The sequence below is a fragment of the Ixodes scapularis genome, unplaced genomic scaffold (assembly GCF_016920785.2).
Source record: "Ixodes scapularis isolate PalLabHiFi unplaced genomic scaffold, ASM1692078v2 ptg000831l_1___fragment_2___debris__unscaffolded, whole genome shotgun sequence".
NCBI lineage: Eukaryota > Metazoa > Arthropoda > Arachnida > Ixodida > Ixodidae > Ixodes > Ixodes scapularis.
In genome coordinates, this window is record NW_024610049.1 from 6,081 (window position 1) to 21,177 (window position 15,097).

Consider the following 15,097-nt stretch of genomic DNA (forward strand, 5'->3'; position numbering starts at 1 on the left):
CGTGATTCGTCGAGATCAACCACTCTCTCCCTTTGACGCACTACGCGGATGACGCAATATTGGCGATACGAATAAGGCAACAAGATGGCTCTCAAGGGTGTCGTCGGCGCCAGTAAGTAATGCTATAAATAGGCATTTCTTCTTTACGGGTACATAGCTTCACCTAAAATTTTCCGGCCATATGGTTCATCCACGACTCAAGTTCCGCGGCATCACGCGAAATATTTTAAGGAGACTTTCCTAGTGGCACGATCGTGGACATACGCCCTGTTTACAAGTTGCGCTGTGACAGACGCCCACAGGCCGTAGTGAGCGCAGTTCCGGCTAGCTCCCCTGTTATTTCCGCTACACTGACGAGGAAGGCACCCAAACGAAATTTAGGAGAAATAAAACGCAATTCACGAGGTTTTAACATTCACTGTCTTTTGCATATCACGAGGACCCAGTCACGGGATACGTTTCGTGCCAGTACAGCTACCTCGGATGCGGAAATTTTTATTGTTAATGGTCGCGCTGATCCTGCGCCTACATTCGTAGATACAAAATACGAATTACTGTACTACGCTTCTCGAGTTTTCTAAAGAATGTAGTTCTTCGTTTATTTGTTTATTTCTTTGGCTTGGGTTCGCACCCGCGTTTACATCAATGATCTACTGTCATAAAAGTTGGCGTCTCAAATAGTTTCTACCCTATGTATATAACGGCTCCAAATCCATACATTTTGTTGAGCGCATGGTACAGCATTTCGTTGCTGTACCATGCGCGTCCAACGATTTACCTGCATCGATCGTGACGGTTAATTTTGTTCCTCGTTTCCAGAAATAACGAACGATGTTATACGCACTGTCAAGAAGAAGGGAGAATGGAAAGTTCTTGTGGTTGATCAGCTGGGAATGCGGATGATATCCGCTTGCTGCAAGATGCATGAACTTGCCTCCGAAGGAATCACAAGTAAGTTCTCGCCGATCAAAGGCCACGAAGTGCCTTGGAGCCTTCAAGAAAGGTCGAAGCATCCCGAACCCTGACCTTACGTCGCTGACCTTCACACACTGGCTACGCTTCTTTACAACCATAGATAAATTCCTGTTTTCAAGGCTTAAGCTTGTTTGAAGACCAGTAATATACCAATGCAGTGAGCATTCTGTAGCGTATGAAGCTCTAAGACATAGAACGTCTAGAACGATTCATAGGTAAAATTAGGAGAGCATGTTGGTTAAACATCTTGGTATGCGAACGGAAAAGGAGACAAGGGGACACACAAAAGCACGTCTGACGTGTTTTTGTGTGTCCCTTCTCTCCTCTTGCGTTTGCATTCCGAGAGGTAGAAGGATTCATTTTGCTTGTTCTAGTGAAGGAATTATAGTGCCCGTTAATGTGGAACGGTGCCTTGTTAGGTTTCTGAGCATAGATTGAGACTAGTTTTTTGTTTTGTTTTTAAGTTGTGGAGGACCTGAGCAAGAAAAGGGAACCTTTGCCAAATATTGAGGCTGTCTATCTCATCACTCCGACCGAAAAGGTAGGCACTTATAAATATGCTTTTCCCAACTTTGATCTCGAGGCTCCATCTAAAATGAGCTCTAAATATCAACGTCTCCACTCAGAGAGCTCAAGATTTCATTGAGGGTGTATTCTAGTGGTTCATTTTACGTTGTGAAATTTCAAGGCTTAGTTCCATTCCTGCAAAAAATGAGAACTACATCTGTGAAAATTTTGACGACGAGTGCCCATGCAGGCAACAGACAACAGAGTTGTGCTGAAGGCCGTGTTTGGAGCTGGTACTGTAAATTGATGCAACATGTGGCAATTGTAATACACCATGACGGTGCTGATTGTTCGAATTGAATTTGACTGTTGGGTCATCTAACTTTTCTCTAGAACTAATCTTGCACAGTGACATTAAAATTGGAACTATAGAAAGGAGGTCAAATGCAATTGTGCAAATTTGTTGCAAGCACTGTGCTCGCCTTTGTCGTCTGCTTTCAGTGACCTGTAGCACTCCCTCTTAATATCAGTTGTAAGCACAAGTCTGAATGCGACTCATTTGTTTGTGTTGGGGCCCATTGTTAAAATTATTAAGGATATCCTAATTTTTTTGCAGGAACAGAGCTATGCTTGCACATTTATCGAGGGGAAATGGGACACTAATATGCCTGAGATGGATATTTGAGCTTGCTACGTGCAGATGCTGATTTTCCAGGCTGTCTTTACAGCGGGGCTCGGGATCAAAATCATCCTATGTAATTGTTTGATACGAAACTGTTTTTTTTTTTCTTTCTTTTTATTGTGGTTGCTTCAATACTGCATCTTTTGTTTCGTCTTCTGCAGTCCATTCGTTTGCTGATGGCAGACTTCCAAACACCAACTAGGCACATGTATCGGTGTGCGCATATCTTCTTCACGGAAAGTGAGTTTGCCCCGCGAATGACACGCACGAAAAAAGATGGTGGTATTTCTACTCACCCTCTCTTCTTCCTTCGTGCTTGCAGAATGTCCCGATGAGCTGTTCACCGAAATATGCAAGTCACCGATGGCCAAAGTGATCAAGACACTGAAGGAAGTCAACATCGCTTTTCTGCCCTACGAAAGCCAGGTAGGGCTACCATGAATCGAGTGTTATTCATGGTGGTACCACATGGGAGAAAGAGATCTAGCACATAACAAAATTGCTAAGCTTACTCTAACACCTAAATATTATCTGATGCTAATGCATTCTTTTGAGGTGAAGGACTGGAAGGTAATTTTTCTGCCAAATATTTCAGTAGCATACTCTGAACAGTCAATAATAATAAAAAAGAAGAAAGAAAAAGCACACGATGCAGAAAAGTAAGCATTGCAACTCAGAAACAATGTGTGAGGTAATTCTAATGACTAGTGTTGTGCAAATATTTGAAAGTTTGAATAGTAATTTAGAATAATACACCTATCAATATTTGCTTTGAGATGAACATCGCAGTTTATCTCGAAGATGAACTGCACTTGTGCTTGGCTTCTTACCGAGCACGGGTGCACTGCAGAAAAGCAACACCCACGGAAGCGAGCCTTGCAGGCGTTGCTTCTCTGCAATGCACCGGTACTCTGTAAGAAGAGCACTTAACAGGGTAACCCGCCGCAATCAGCACATGGAAAGGTATGAATATCGCCATTACATGCTTGGGAAAAAAGCACACTCCCAAAGCTCGATGGTGCACGCACGTGCCTGGTATATTTAAAAAGAAATGGAAACTTTGTGAATGTTGATGTCTATATTGCAGTAAAATTTTCAAAATTAAACTGGCCGTTACGCTGGAGTGTATGTTAGGCAGAGATGCCCTGACAACCTCCGTGCATCATTCAGGATTTTTTTTTTTTTTTTTTAAATTTTAGAGTGAAGAAAAATATTTGCATATAGCAAGGTTTGTAAGTCCACTCAATTAGGTATAGTAACTGGGCATCTCTATATTGGTTTCATTTTGTGTCAAATCTGTCGTCTACTTGCCATCCCAAGGCATTTGACTTTCTGAGGTCAGAGTCCACAAATATAGTACTAGTTAAGTTAAAATTAGCTTATAAATGGACAAGTGGAAGCTTGGGAACAAGCTTCACGAGTTTAGCTGGGTCTTCGTTTAAGCATGGTGCAACAGCAGTGAAAGGCTTGGAAGAACTATTCAATAGTAGATTAGAAAATATATGGCCAAAATCACTTTTCGCTTCGAATTCGCTTCAAACACAAAATCCACTATTTGCATATGACTACTACCGACCTAACGTTGCAGCTTGCCACAAGTTACTGCAGCTTGTAACGGGGCTCTCAAAGGAAAGCACTGTTGGCAATCGCCAGCACAAATCTGAGAAGGCAACTGCAGTTAAGGAACGTGGACAACGAAAGTGCGATAAAAAGATGATCAGGGGTCAGGCCATGGGAAACTTAATGAAGGTATTTATTTATTTCTTTATTTATTTATTTATAATACCCTCAGGGCCACAAGTGGCGTTACAGAGGGGAGTGGGTTTACATGAAGTAGTTGGTGATGGCGTCCCGAAATCTTCCACTGTCGGTGATGCCGATGAGGTTCTCGGGGAGGTCATTCCAGTCTACAATCGCAGATGGTAAGAGCGCCTTCTGGTGTGCGAGGGTGAAGCATTGTGGGCGGGCGATCTTACAAGGATGGTCAATTCTAGCCGAGATGTATGATGGGGGGTTTAAGAGAGATTGTTTAAAGATGGGCGTATCAAATACCTTGTGAAGAAGACAAAGGCGAGAGATCCTACGACGTGAAGATAATAGCGGAAGGTCAAGGTGAGCTTTCATTAACGAGACACTCGAAAAACGGGAATAATCAGAAAAAATGATTAAAAATGAAAATTATTGCTTCTCTAAAAATACCTTTTGACTGGTTTATTTGTTCTCTTTTTGCATAGATATTTTCCCTGGACACACCTGAGACGTTTCAGTTCTACTACAACCCAAATCGCATCAACGAACGTGCTTCCAACCTGGAACGCATTGCGGAGCAGGTTGCCACGCTTTGTGCCACGCTCGGGGAATACCCTTCCCTGCGCTACCGAAGGTAGGCTGCCTTGAATTTAGACTTTCATTTTAAGTCGAGTTCAGCAAAGTCATGCGAGGTATTTAATTGTTTTCATTTGATGCAGCGATTTCGACCACAACGTAGAACTCACTCAGTTGATCTACCAGAAACTGGATGCGTACAAGGCAGATGAACCGACAATGGGCGAGGTGAGATGCACTTGCAAACTTTGATCAATTTTGCAGATTTTGACAGTGGGTTTCCAAAGCTTAAGGTGGCTTTGATGGTGGGATTGTGACAAAGGATGGGTTTATGAGCTCCAAAAAATGCGAGGCACACATTTAAAAAATGCAAGTTTTTGGTCCAGATACAACTATGATTGGTTATAACGATTGAATTTTCAGATTTTCTCATTATCGTTAGAAGTGGATTGCACTAGTACTGAATTTGACATGTTGCTTGGCAACAATGAAACTGTGTGCAAAACTGGCGACAAAAGCTACGCTGAAATGACTAGAGTCCTTTGCAACTCAAGAAGGTAGGGCGAGGGTAAGCAAGCCTAGGGAGGAGGAAGCAGACAGGATGCTGGAGAGAGGAGGATGCTTCCCCCTCCCCCTCCAGCATTCCATGTGCTTCTTCCTCCAATCTTCCGTTCCCTCGCCCTACCTTATTGAGCTTTAACTTACTATAGTAGCACAGATTTCTTTTGTCTCCACCCCTTAAAACCCGAGCGTCTCGTTTTCTACGCCGAAGGTTATGGTCACTCTATTTATATGCCTTTTTTTATCTCGCTTACCAGCAACACGAGGGGTGGTTTCGATCCCAAGATCACCTCAAAGCACCCTGTAGATGACATTGGTTTATTCTAGTATTTATTTATTTGATGATTAATCATTTTTGGACAGGAATTTGCTTAAAGTAGTGAATTGATGTGCTGGGTGGCAGATAGAGTTGAACATAAAAACAAAATGTGGAGGGATTGTAGCCTTTGCAATAATGAGCCCCGGCGTCATGTCCCTTCCTTCGCCTTTCGGCGAACTCCAGGGCCCGGAGAAGATGCGCTCCCAGCTGATAATACTTGACCGAGGTTTCGACTGCGTGTCCCCGCTCCTCCACGAGCTGACCTTCCAGGCCATGGCCTACGACCTGCTGCCCATAGAGAATGACGTGTACAAGTTTGAGTCGACCAGCGGCAACGACGTCCGCGAGAAGGAGGTTCTGCTCGATGAGAAGGACGACCTATGGGTGGAGCTGCGCCACCAGCACATCGCCGTCGTGTCCCAGCAAGTGCCTCCGACTTGTCTCTCTTTGCGCAATTCATTGGCACCTAGGAGCTCGTGATTGTGTAGTGGTAGACGGTTTTGAGTTCGAAGTGAATGGTGTCGTGTCCCGGTGGCTGTTCCCGACTCTTTTGTTTTGCTCGATTCATTGTCAGTTGTCAGGTCAAAGTGTACGAATATATGCGGAGAGCAGGTCGTCTGCTTTTTTCGCAGGAGTTGCGGTGACGTCGGAACGATCCCGAGCTCTGATTGGCTTTGATTGAAGGATAGTGGGTAGACCTCAAAGCAAGCTGCCCTGAGGTCTACCCACTTCAGTCAGAACCAATCAGAGCTCAGCGTTTGGATGTCACCACAACCCCTGCAAAAGAAGCATACAAACTTGTGCTGCGCATAGCAGATTTTGAGTTCAAAGTGAACGACATCGCATCCCCATACGTATCTCCAACCCGCTTGTTTCACTCAGTTTGTTGGCGCATGGGCATGTGGGGGTGGAGCAGTGGATTTCGTCAAGTTTGAGGCATATGCCATCGCATCTTAGTATGTGTTCTCAATCTGTCTGTTTTGCCCGACTGTCAACTAGGCGTGTTTGAATATATTAATATATAGTGGATTTTGAGTTCAGGGAATATGGTGTTGTGTCACAGCAAATACCTCTGGCATGCCCAATTTCTCGGCACCGTGGCATGTGAAAATACAGTAGTGGACTTCATTTGGTTATACCAAAACCAACTCGCGGGGATGAAAAGTGGCGATTCCCTTTTGTTGTTGGCTCCCTCGAAGGAATGTATCAGATGGTATGTGATGTTGACTATCAGAAAGGTTTCTGCAGCAGAGAAGTTGGTACCTTAAAGGGGCCCGGCAATCATATTTAAGCATCTACCTTTTTTGCGGTTTCCACGTATTTTGGGGCCCGGGCAATCCAGCGGGCACGGAGAGAGTATTTAAATATCAGTCCGTCATATTTTAACCGGATGACGCGGAAACCTCCTTCACCTACGAGGCCAACCCGCGTTGCCGAAAGCGCGTGATATGTGACGTCTTTGGTCCTGGGCTTACTACTGGTCAGAACCGCTAAAATCTTTTTTTTTTTTTAATCGAGATACAAATTCAAGTGTCGCAAACGGTTTCAATTATGCATGAAAGTAGTTTTTGTTCAGTATTTTAGATCAGAAAAGAAACAAATGCAGTTTATAAAGTATGGAAACAAGAAATGACCCGTCGACATACCCGCCACCAAGCGGCGGAAAACACGGCGCATACTAGAAAGGGCTAGTGGGATGAGGTGCCGACGAATGGCGAGCGTAGAAAGGTCCTGGATGTACACGGCGGCGCTGCGGTCGTATACCGGCTCGAGGATCCAATCGGTTCCGAGCGTTCCGAAGGCTTTCGGCTCGGGCTTGGCTGGCGATTTTGCCATTTGGTGGTATGGCAGCGCGAAGTGGCTCCCGTTCTGAATTGATATTTACCCCGTGTTCGCTGTCGTTTGTGGCCAATGAAGTGCTATGCTGAATCAGTCTTTAATCGTGCAGCAAATGCAATGCCAGCCGGCGTGGCCGCTTGCTTCATACAGCCTATCCAACACGCGCTTTAGTAGCGCCCTCTCGAGCCATCGACACGGAGTGCGGCAGCCATGAGTGCTCGATGAGCTTACTACCCCTCCTCTAGTTTACGGCCACTCAAGCCAGGACCTACGACGTCATAAAAGAGGTTATTTTTTGCTTGTTTTTGTAATATTAATTTGCCTATAACTTTTAAAATAAAGCGAAATTTGAGAAAAGAAAAGTTTTATTAACTTATTACGTTCAGTGCGCTCAGGATCGGTGCAAATTAAAAACCAGTCAAAAAGTTGTTGCAGGGCCCCTTTAATATGGATGACACTTGCGAAGAATATTTCGGAAATGCCCTCAAGTCATAGAATGGTGGATAGAGTTTTCTTATCGTGCATGCATTTCCCCTTGTCAAAATAGGTCTTATAAGCAGGCAGTCATTCTCTGTGTTTTGTCCCTTCCTTGATTATTTTTTTCACTTTAGATGATGAGTTTTAACAGCTTCCTTGCTGTTGCCCTATTCTCCTCTCGACTTATTGAAACATGATTGAAAGTTGCACGCTGGTGTTAATTAGACCAGGTTGAAAAACATGCAACGCAGGGTAATTCATTCAACTAACCTTTGAGACATATTTGTATTATTGGTCCGGCCTCAGTTTCTTTGAGCGTTACCTCGGTGGCTCCAATCTGAGACGGGGCGCTGACCTACAGACCCCTAGGTGGCTGGTTCGAATACCGGCCGAGGTGCTCGCAGTCTCGCGAAGGCTTATTGCGGAGAAGGTGCCAGGTAACGGAAATTTCGGTTGCACATAAAAATGTCCCCAGGTGGTTGAAATTAACCCTCAGCCCTCCACTGAGGCATGCCAGATACCCTTCATTGGTTTGGCATGTAAAACCCTCATATTTTACTCGTTATCTTCGAGCTAGGTTTTATTATTGTGAAACATTCTTTGGCTACATGTTTGGCTTTTCATGAAGTTCAAAAGTGAAGCCTGGATAAAAGCGTGGCCACGGAGGTCGACACTGATTAGTTGACGGGTGGGAGAGGAGGAGTCAGGTGCTCAACGCTGATCGGTTAACAGGGAGGTCATGTGACCAGGGGTGGCGTGAGGAGAGGTAGGCGAGGTGGCAAGGTGGGAAAGGAGGAGTGGGTTAGAAGGTTCTGGAAGACCATCACATTTATAATTCTAAGTGTACACATGCCACGCGTTAGATTATCTAACGAAGAGCGCCATGAACGTAGTCATCTGGCTGAACAGGCTAGATGTGCTGCTAAACAATGATATAAACGTTTGTAATGCTAGAACGTTTCACGTATGCAACGCAATTGCCTAGCAATTTTTTGAGCAGTTACTGTCTGGCAGATGTGGGGCCACCTGTGACTTCAGGAATGGTGTCCACAAATGTGTGTGCTTGGGTTGCAGGGCGGTGACAAAGCAGCTGAAGAAGTTCATTGAGAGCAAGCGCATGACCTCGTCTGGGGACAAGGCCAGCCTGAAGGACCTGACCACCATGATCAAGAAGATGCCCCAGTATCAGAAAGAACTGAGCAAGTACTCCACCCAGCTGCACCTGGCTGAGGACTGTATGAAGTCCTACCAGGGCTGTGTGGATAGGCTGTGCAAGGTGGAGCAGGTAGGCCTAATGGACCTTCTTCGCTGTACATACTCTCGTCTTTGAGAAAGGGCTACTGGAAAGGAAAGACTCTCCTGCACTCTTCAGGCCCATTCACACTGTAGCACCTGACTACGTTATGAAGGCTCCCATTGAGTTACGTCCTCGAGTCACCGGGACGTCCATGCGTCGTATAAAGTGCGATAACTAATTCGAGTAGCTTTACCCGCGGCATACGAAGCATAAAAGTTGGGGTCGTATCACAATGTATTGTGAGGAAACATTAGTTGAACGCCGGTGTGATTGGGCCTTTAGGCTGGAAGAGCTGCAAATCTGTGGTGTGCATTTTGCCAAGATTTAGCCTGTTGTGGCCTACAGCTTTATTTCGATTACACAAACATTTGTGGCTCCCGTTTCGATTGTTTAGGTGACAAGTTAGATAGGGAGTTGCACTAAAAGAGCAGTTATTGCATCTGTATCTGACCAAGAGTGCATGGTTATGTATAGGTTTGGCTTAGCATTGGATAAATGGTGCATGACTGCGCTGCAGGACAGTCTGAGTGAGTGCTCAATTGCGGTCCGAGACTCGCATGGAGTTCCAGGAATTGTGCTTACATATGTGTTTCCAACAGGAATCAAAGATTGAGATTTAAAACCTTCATTTTGTACCGAACTGCTTCGGGGCTTGGCTTGCACTACGGCAGCTAAATGTTTGTCTGTCTCCTTGCACACATTTTATTCATGGATGCACACTCCTTGCCCCGTCACAATTTATTTACGCAACTTAGTTCGCAAAACTCTACTGCCCAAGTTGGTGGTGTGCACGAGTGCATTCCACCACGCTGCTGGTAGTTTTAATGTCATCCTTTAGTCATGTGAGAAAAGAAAACTGGAAAAAACTTGGAGATTGGATGTTCAAGCTAATTGCGTCGTGCACTGATTAGGGTGCCTTCGTGTGGGTTTAGAGTGATGACATCTGACCATTTTGTTGCCAATGCTTTTGTTTCTTTTTTGTTCTGGAGTGCGTGAAAGCACATCTCCCGGCACGAGCTCTTGGCCTTGATAGTGCTACAGTGGCATTTTGTTACCGGCTATTTCTTTGTATTTTTCCTGAGAGCGCATGCTGTCGGCATTGGGTACTACAAAAAATGGCATCACCCTAAACAGAAAGATATTGAGGCAGCCTAGCCCTGATAAGTGGCGTATCATTTAGTTTAAGTAATGAAGGCACCTGGAGCACTTGTGAGGTTATCACCAATCAAGGTTGAATGTTTGCCATTCTGCTTGATTTCGCGCACATTGGGAATGCTAATTTTTGGGGTTGCTTGAGTGTACGACGGCACAAAAATGGAAGATGACTTGTGTCACCGCGTTTATGCATTGACATCTTCTTTCTCATCTGTTTGAACTGTAGACAGGTGCGCAGCTATACTCTGTTCACCTTAATCTAAGACTCTAGCCAAAGCTACAAGCGTGAGCTAGCCCGCACTCCTGGCTTTGAGACGTGCATCTCTGGCACATGTGTGTGTTCTGTGAAATAATGTTTCAAAGCAGCGACCTCGAGCTCTCGTACTTGTGACGTTGGCTGCGTTCTTGGCTCAAGGGTGAAAAGAGTATAGCAGGAGATAGTGTTTTCACTAGTTTTTTGTGATTTTCTAGATTACCTCTTTGGTAGTGGCGATTTGGAAGTTTTCCACCCTTTCCCAACTTTTTGTCGTTGGATTCTGTTTGCACCAGGACTTGGCCATGGGCACGGACGCTGAGGGAGAGAAGATCAAGGACCCGATGCGGAACATTGTGCCCATTCTGCTCGACACGACGGTATCAAACTTCGACAAGATCCGCATCATTCTGCTCTACATCTTGTCTAAGAATGGTGAGCATGAAGGCTGGTACAACCGAGACCCAATCATGCTCGATCGTTTAGGGTTTGACAAGGCTTTAATGTCCCAGCTTAAGCACTGCCTGCGTCTTCTTGCGTTGCAAAGGTCAGTGTTGCTATTCAAGCGCTGTCAGCAGCCAATTTGTCCAACTTGTAGTTAGAATTGTATGCTCAATTGAGTTTCTGCAAACGACCAAGAATGCCAAGGGAAATATTTTTCTTCGGGATCAAAGGAATGTACATCGTCTTTGAGGATTATAAGGCTTACCTCTGGAGTTTGTTTTGTAGGTTGCCACATGACTTCTCGGGTCCTTGTGTCCAAAGCCAAGCCAAGCACCGTTCAGTACAGCATCTTGTTCTACAAGCAGATGGTTAGCTGACATGGCAGTCAACTTTCATTATGGCTTCACATTCTTCTTAGCTTTCTGTTTTAGAATATTTTGCTTTTTCTCTGCAACTGACCATTTGATACCTTTCGTGAATAATTGCCCAAGGTGCTAATGCTGTATAACAGATGCATTTTGCACAACAAAGGAGTATACATCAGAGTTAAAGTTTACTGTTTCTTAGTCTTGTGATCGCTTTGCTTACAGGTATCTCCGAGGAAAATCTGACCAAGTTGATTCAGCATGCCCAGATACCAGCTACTGAAAAATGCATCATCACCAACATGGCTCACCTTGGAGTGAACATTGTGACGGATGTAAGTCCTTCACTTATAACCTCCTACTGGTGTATTGCTCGTGTAACATGCTTCATTGCTCGTTAATCTGTGCATACTTGTCCTGCTATTCCTTCCTGGGTTGGCTCTGTATGAAATTGGGCTGGCAAGGCTTTTCAGTTGATCAGTTTGTTGTACTATATGTGAAAGCCCTAGGCCGTTACTTTAAACCTTTTCAATTTGCATCTTCACTGTGAGCGTGCTGAGATTGCACCGTGCCACTTGTTTTTGGTGTTAACAGCTTTTGAGCTTCACACTCTCTTTAGAAGTAATGATCGAGAATATGTTACCGTGCTCTACTGTTCCACGCCTTGTATCCTAAACTGTTAATTTTGTGCCTTCGCGGAGAAATTATAATGGCTTCCAAACTCGGAATCATTCTTTGTTGCAATGGCACCCACCAGGTGTCGTCAGCTATTCTGTTTGTTGTGAAACTAATGTCACTATAATAATAGTCTTTTCTTTTCTTAAAGTTTCCAAATTGCACAGCTTTCAAACGAGCCAACCAAATTTTAGAAATATTAATTTGAATGAGAGTGGGAAGTCAACAATTTGTAGGCTAAAAAGCAACATAGGTAGATTATTTAACCCTTATTTTTAGGTCAGAACTTTACCTTTTGGTACTAGGTAAGGCTTAGTTTCTTGATGGGCGACACTGTTTCTAGAGCCTTTTTATATAGCTTGTGATCCAATTCAAATGAGATTTACATACATAGCTGATTTGCCTTACAATCCGACTACAAATATCTATAGGGTGTTTCCATGTCATATCATACAATGACTGTCCGGGTCATATATTTTGCATTTCTTTAATAAATATATGTGAAAGCCATGTTCGCTGGAGGAATATTTGGCTATTTGTGATTGCTGTAGCTAATTTTTTTCCAGAGATATAAAATTGAGAAGCTCGAGGCGTGGGCATTGCCAAGATTTCTCTATGGTAATTTTGCACAGCCGCCAATGTCGTACCAAAGCAGGCACATAGTTAAATTTTTTGAAATTTATTTAATGGACAATTTACAACATGTACACCAGATATTAAAAATTACAATTATATATTACTATGCAGAATAGCTTATGAAACACGTAAAAAGAACACGTCGTAGAGACACCTTCACAAATTATTTACCAACAAAATGTGCATCTTGAAATGCAGATTACAAATATATGAAAAAATATTTGCTGCTTTGTTTTGTATACTGTAGTTCTGCTATTAATTCAGAAACTTAAGTAATTTCTCTAAAAGTAGCAAACTTGCACGTCAATATTTAAAGATCTCCATCTTTTATTTCCTTTAAACTCTCCTTATCTCTTTGTAGTAACCCGAACAAACTTGTGATGACAAAATATAGAGTAGCACATAACCTGCAATTGAGAAAAGCGACAACAAACCTTCACTTGAATTGAGCTAGCTTGTCTTTGTTAGCTAGCTCAATTTAAGTGCAGGTTTGTTGTCGCTTTTCTATTTTTTTTTTCAATTGGAGTTCTTATGCTACTCAATATTTTGCCATCACAAGTTAGTTCAAGATACCACAAGGAGTTAAGGAGAGCTTTAATGAAATAAAAGATGAAGCTTTTTAAATCTTGATGTGCAATTTTGCTACTTTTAGAGAAATGACATAAGTTTCTGCATTAATTATAAAACTACAATAATGGCTAATCAGATAGTTTTTATATATTTGTAAGCTGCATTTCAGGGCGCATATTTTGATATATTTTGCGACATTTTGAATAAAGTTGTTTGTTGGTAAATAACTTATGAATGTGTCTCTAAAACATGTTTTTTTTGTGTGTTTTTTTTTGTAATTTGTCTTGCATAGAAATTTATAATTGTAATTTTTAATATTTTGTATGCATGTTGTAAATTGTCTTTAAAATAACGAAAAAAGAAATAGCTATGTGCCTGCTTGGGTGTGACATAAGCGGCTGTTTAAATTACCATAGTGAAATCTCGGCAATGTCTACACCTCGAGCTTCTCAATTTTTTTTATATCTGGGAAAAATTTAACTGCAGCCTTCACTCATAGCCGCATGTTCCTCCCAAGAACATGCGGCTTTCACATATATTTATTACAGGAATATCAAAAATTTGACGTAGACAGTCATTGTATTATTTGACGTGGAAACACCCCATACTTAATTTTGGTGTAGCCGGATTAGTTTTGCTCACACTGAAAGTTTCATTTGCAAAGATTATTAGAAGGATTAAATCAAATTGAAATACTGAAATCAGAAAATAATCAGATCCCAGTAAACTGAAGGGTCTGTGGAATCCCATGAGGTAAAAATGAAAGGTCTAAAATGATTTATAGTTTTTTTTTTATGACACTTGACTTTTCCATTTTCAAAATGGCTTATTGCAGAAACTTTAAAAGGCATATAAAAATGCCTGATGCCATATTTAACATTTTTGTACACCTTATTACCTCATACATGCACTTGCCAGGGGAAAGGAAAAATGATGAACATTGGATGTGTGCAAGTGGAGATATGGTTTCCATAAAATTGCAAAGTGTGTAAATTGTTAGTTCTGAAATAATAGCAAAAAACATGCACATACTTATTTTACTATGTATTCAAGTCACTATTTAACAATGAAAGAGACTTATTTCAAGAAAATACTCCAGGACAAGATAATAAGGGCCTGTTAATCTTCAAGAACAATTTAAAAAATGATTTTTTTTTAGTACTTGTAAGAGCAGTGCTTTGCCTTAAAGTTGTGGGAACAATTAGATAAGTGAGTACAAAATTCAGGCTGATTAGTTTATTCGGCTAACACGCAGCACAGCAGTGTAGATCTGTTTTAATGGACGAGTGTCGAAAGTAACTTTTGGTGGCACCTATTCTGAGTTCAGTTTGTTCGATCCTGGATGAAACTCACTAACAGTTCTAGTCTAATGTGCGTGAGAATGTAACCCTGAAGTTGAAGCTTAGCAGAAATTCGGCCCCCAGTGTCTTGCAGCGAGCCTCGTTTGAATGCATATTTTACCGACCCGTGTTCACGTTTCAGACATTGTGCCGTTTTCTTTGTTTGCACGCGTCGCTTAACAGTGTTCTTCCTCTGTCGGGATGCCGCATAACATCTCTGTGTAGCTTAAGGGGGAGCTAGGCAAGCCTATCGGCAGCGGTACTGCTAGCGGTGGGAGGTACGCCATTGATGAGCTGACCACATGTGCGAAAGTCTTTTTCGTTTGCAGCAACGAGACATTGAGAAACTGCCGCCGTTCAACTCGCACACCCCGCTACTGTTGTCGCAACAGTTTACCAATGAAGTTCTGGGTCTAGTATGTCCGACCTCATTTTATTTTCCGCTTGCTGTCATGCTTGCGAGTGCCTCTCACTTGCTGTTTAACTGGAACACTTCTCGGTCTCCCTTCTTTCTGCTTCGTCCTCTTCGTCACTGGGTAGTGCAGCAACCAAAGTGGAAGAACACACACACAAACGTAGGACTGCTGATCTGCCCCCATACCTGTGCTGTCAACCCTGTGGTGCAAACTGTCGCTTAGCTTCGCTGGGCAAAGCTGCAGCCATCGAATGTTCCTAGG

The 15,097-nt window shown here is 43.0% G+C and overlaps 1 protein-coding gene across 2 annotated transcripts in view; it reads left to right on the forward strand.

The window, feature by feature from the left end:
• The window catches only part of LOC8026997 (protein ROP), a 22,616-nt gene continuing 7,519 nt past the window's right edge, over positions 1 to 15,097 (forward strand). Inside the window, exons 1-12 of one of the 2 annotated variants that reach the window (XM_029992461.3) lie at positions 1 to 112; positions 820 to 951; positions 1,440 to 1,516; positions 2,326 to 2,404; positions 2,487 to 2,590; positions 4,399 to 4,547; positions 4,633 to 4,717; positions 5,553 to 5,791; positions 8,760 to 8,970; positions 10,687 to 10,825; positions 11,425 to 11,534; positions 14,750 to 14,836. In XM_029992461.3, coding sequence (XP_029848321.1) covers positions 85 to 112; positions 820 to 951; positions 1,440 to 1,516; positions 2,326 to 2,404; positions 2,487 to 2,590; positions 4,399 to 4,547; positions 4,633 to 4,717; positions 5,553 to 5,791; positions 8,760 to 8,970; positions 10,687 to 10,825; positions 11,425 to 11,534; positions 14,750 to 14,836 — 1,440 coding nt within the window. In that variant the 5' untranslated portion in view covers positions 1 to 84. The remainder of the gene's footprint in view (positions 113 to 819; positions 952 to 1,439; positions 1,517 to 2,325; positions 2,405 to 2,486; positions 2,591 to 4,398; positions 4,548 to 4,632; positions 4,718 to 5,552; positions 5,792 to 8,759; positions 8,971 to 10,686; positions 10,826 to 11,424; positions 11,535 to 14,749; positions 14,837 to 15,097) is intronic. The other variant, XM_029992465.4, reaches the window with a different exon arrangement.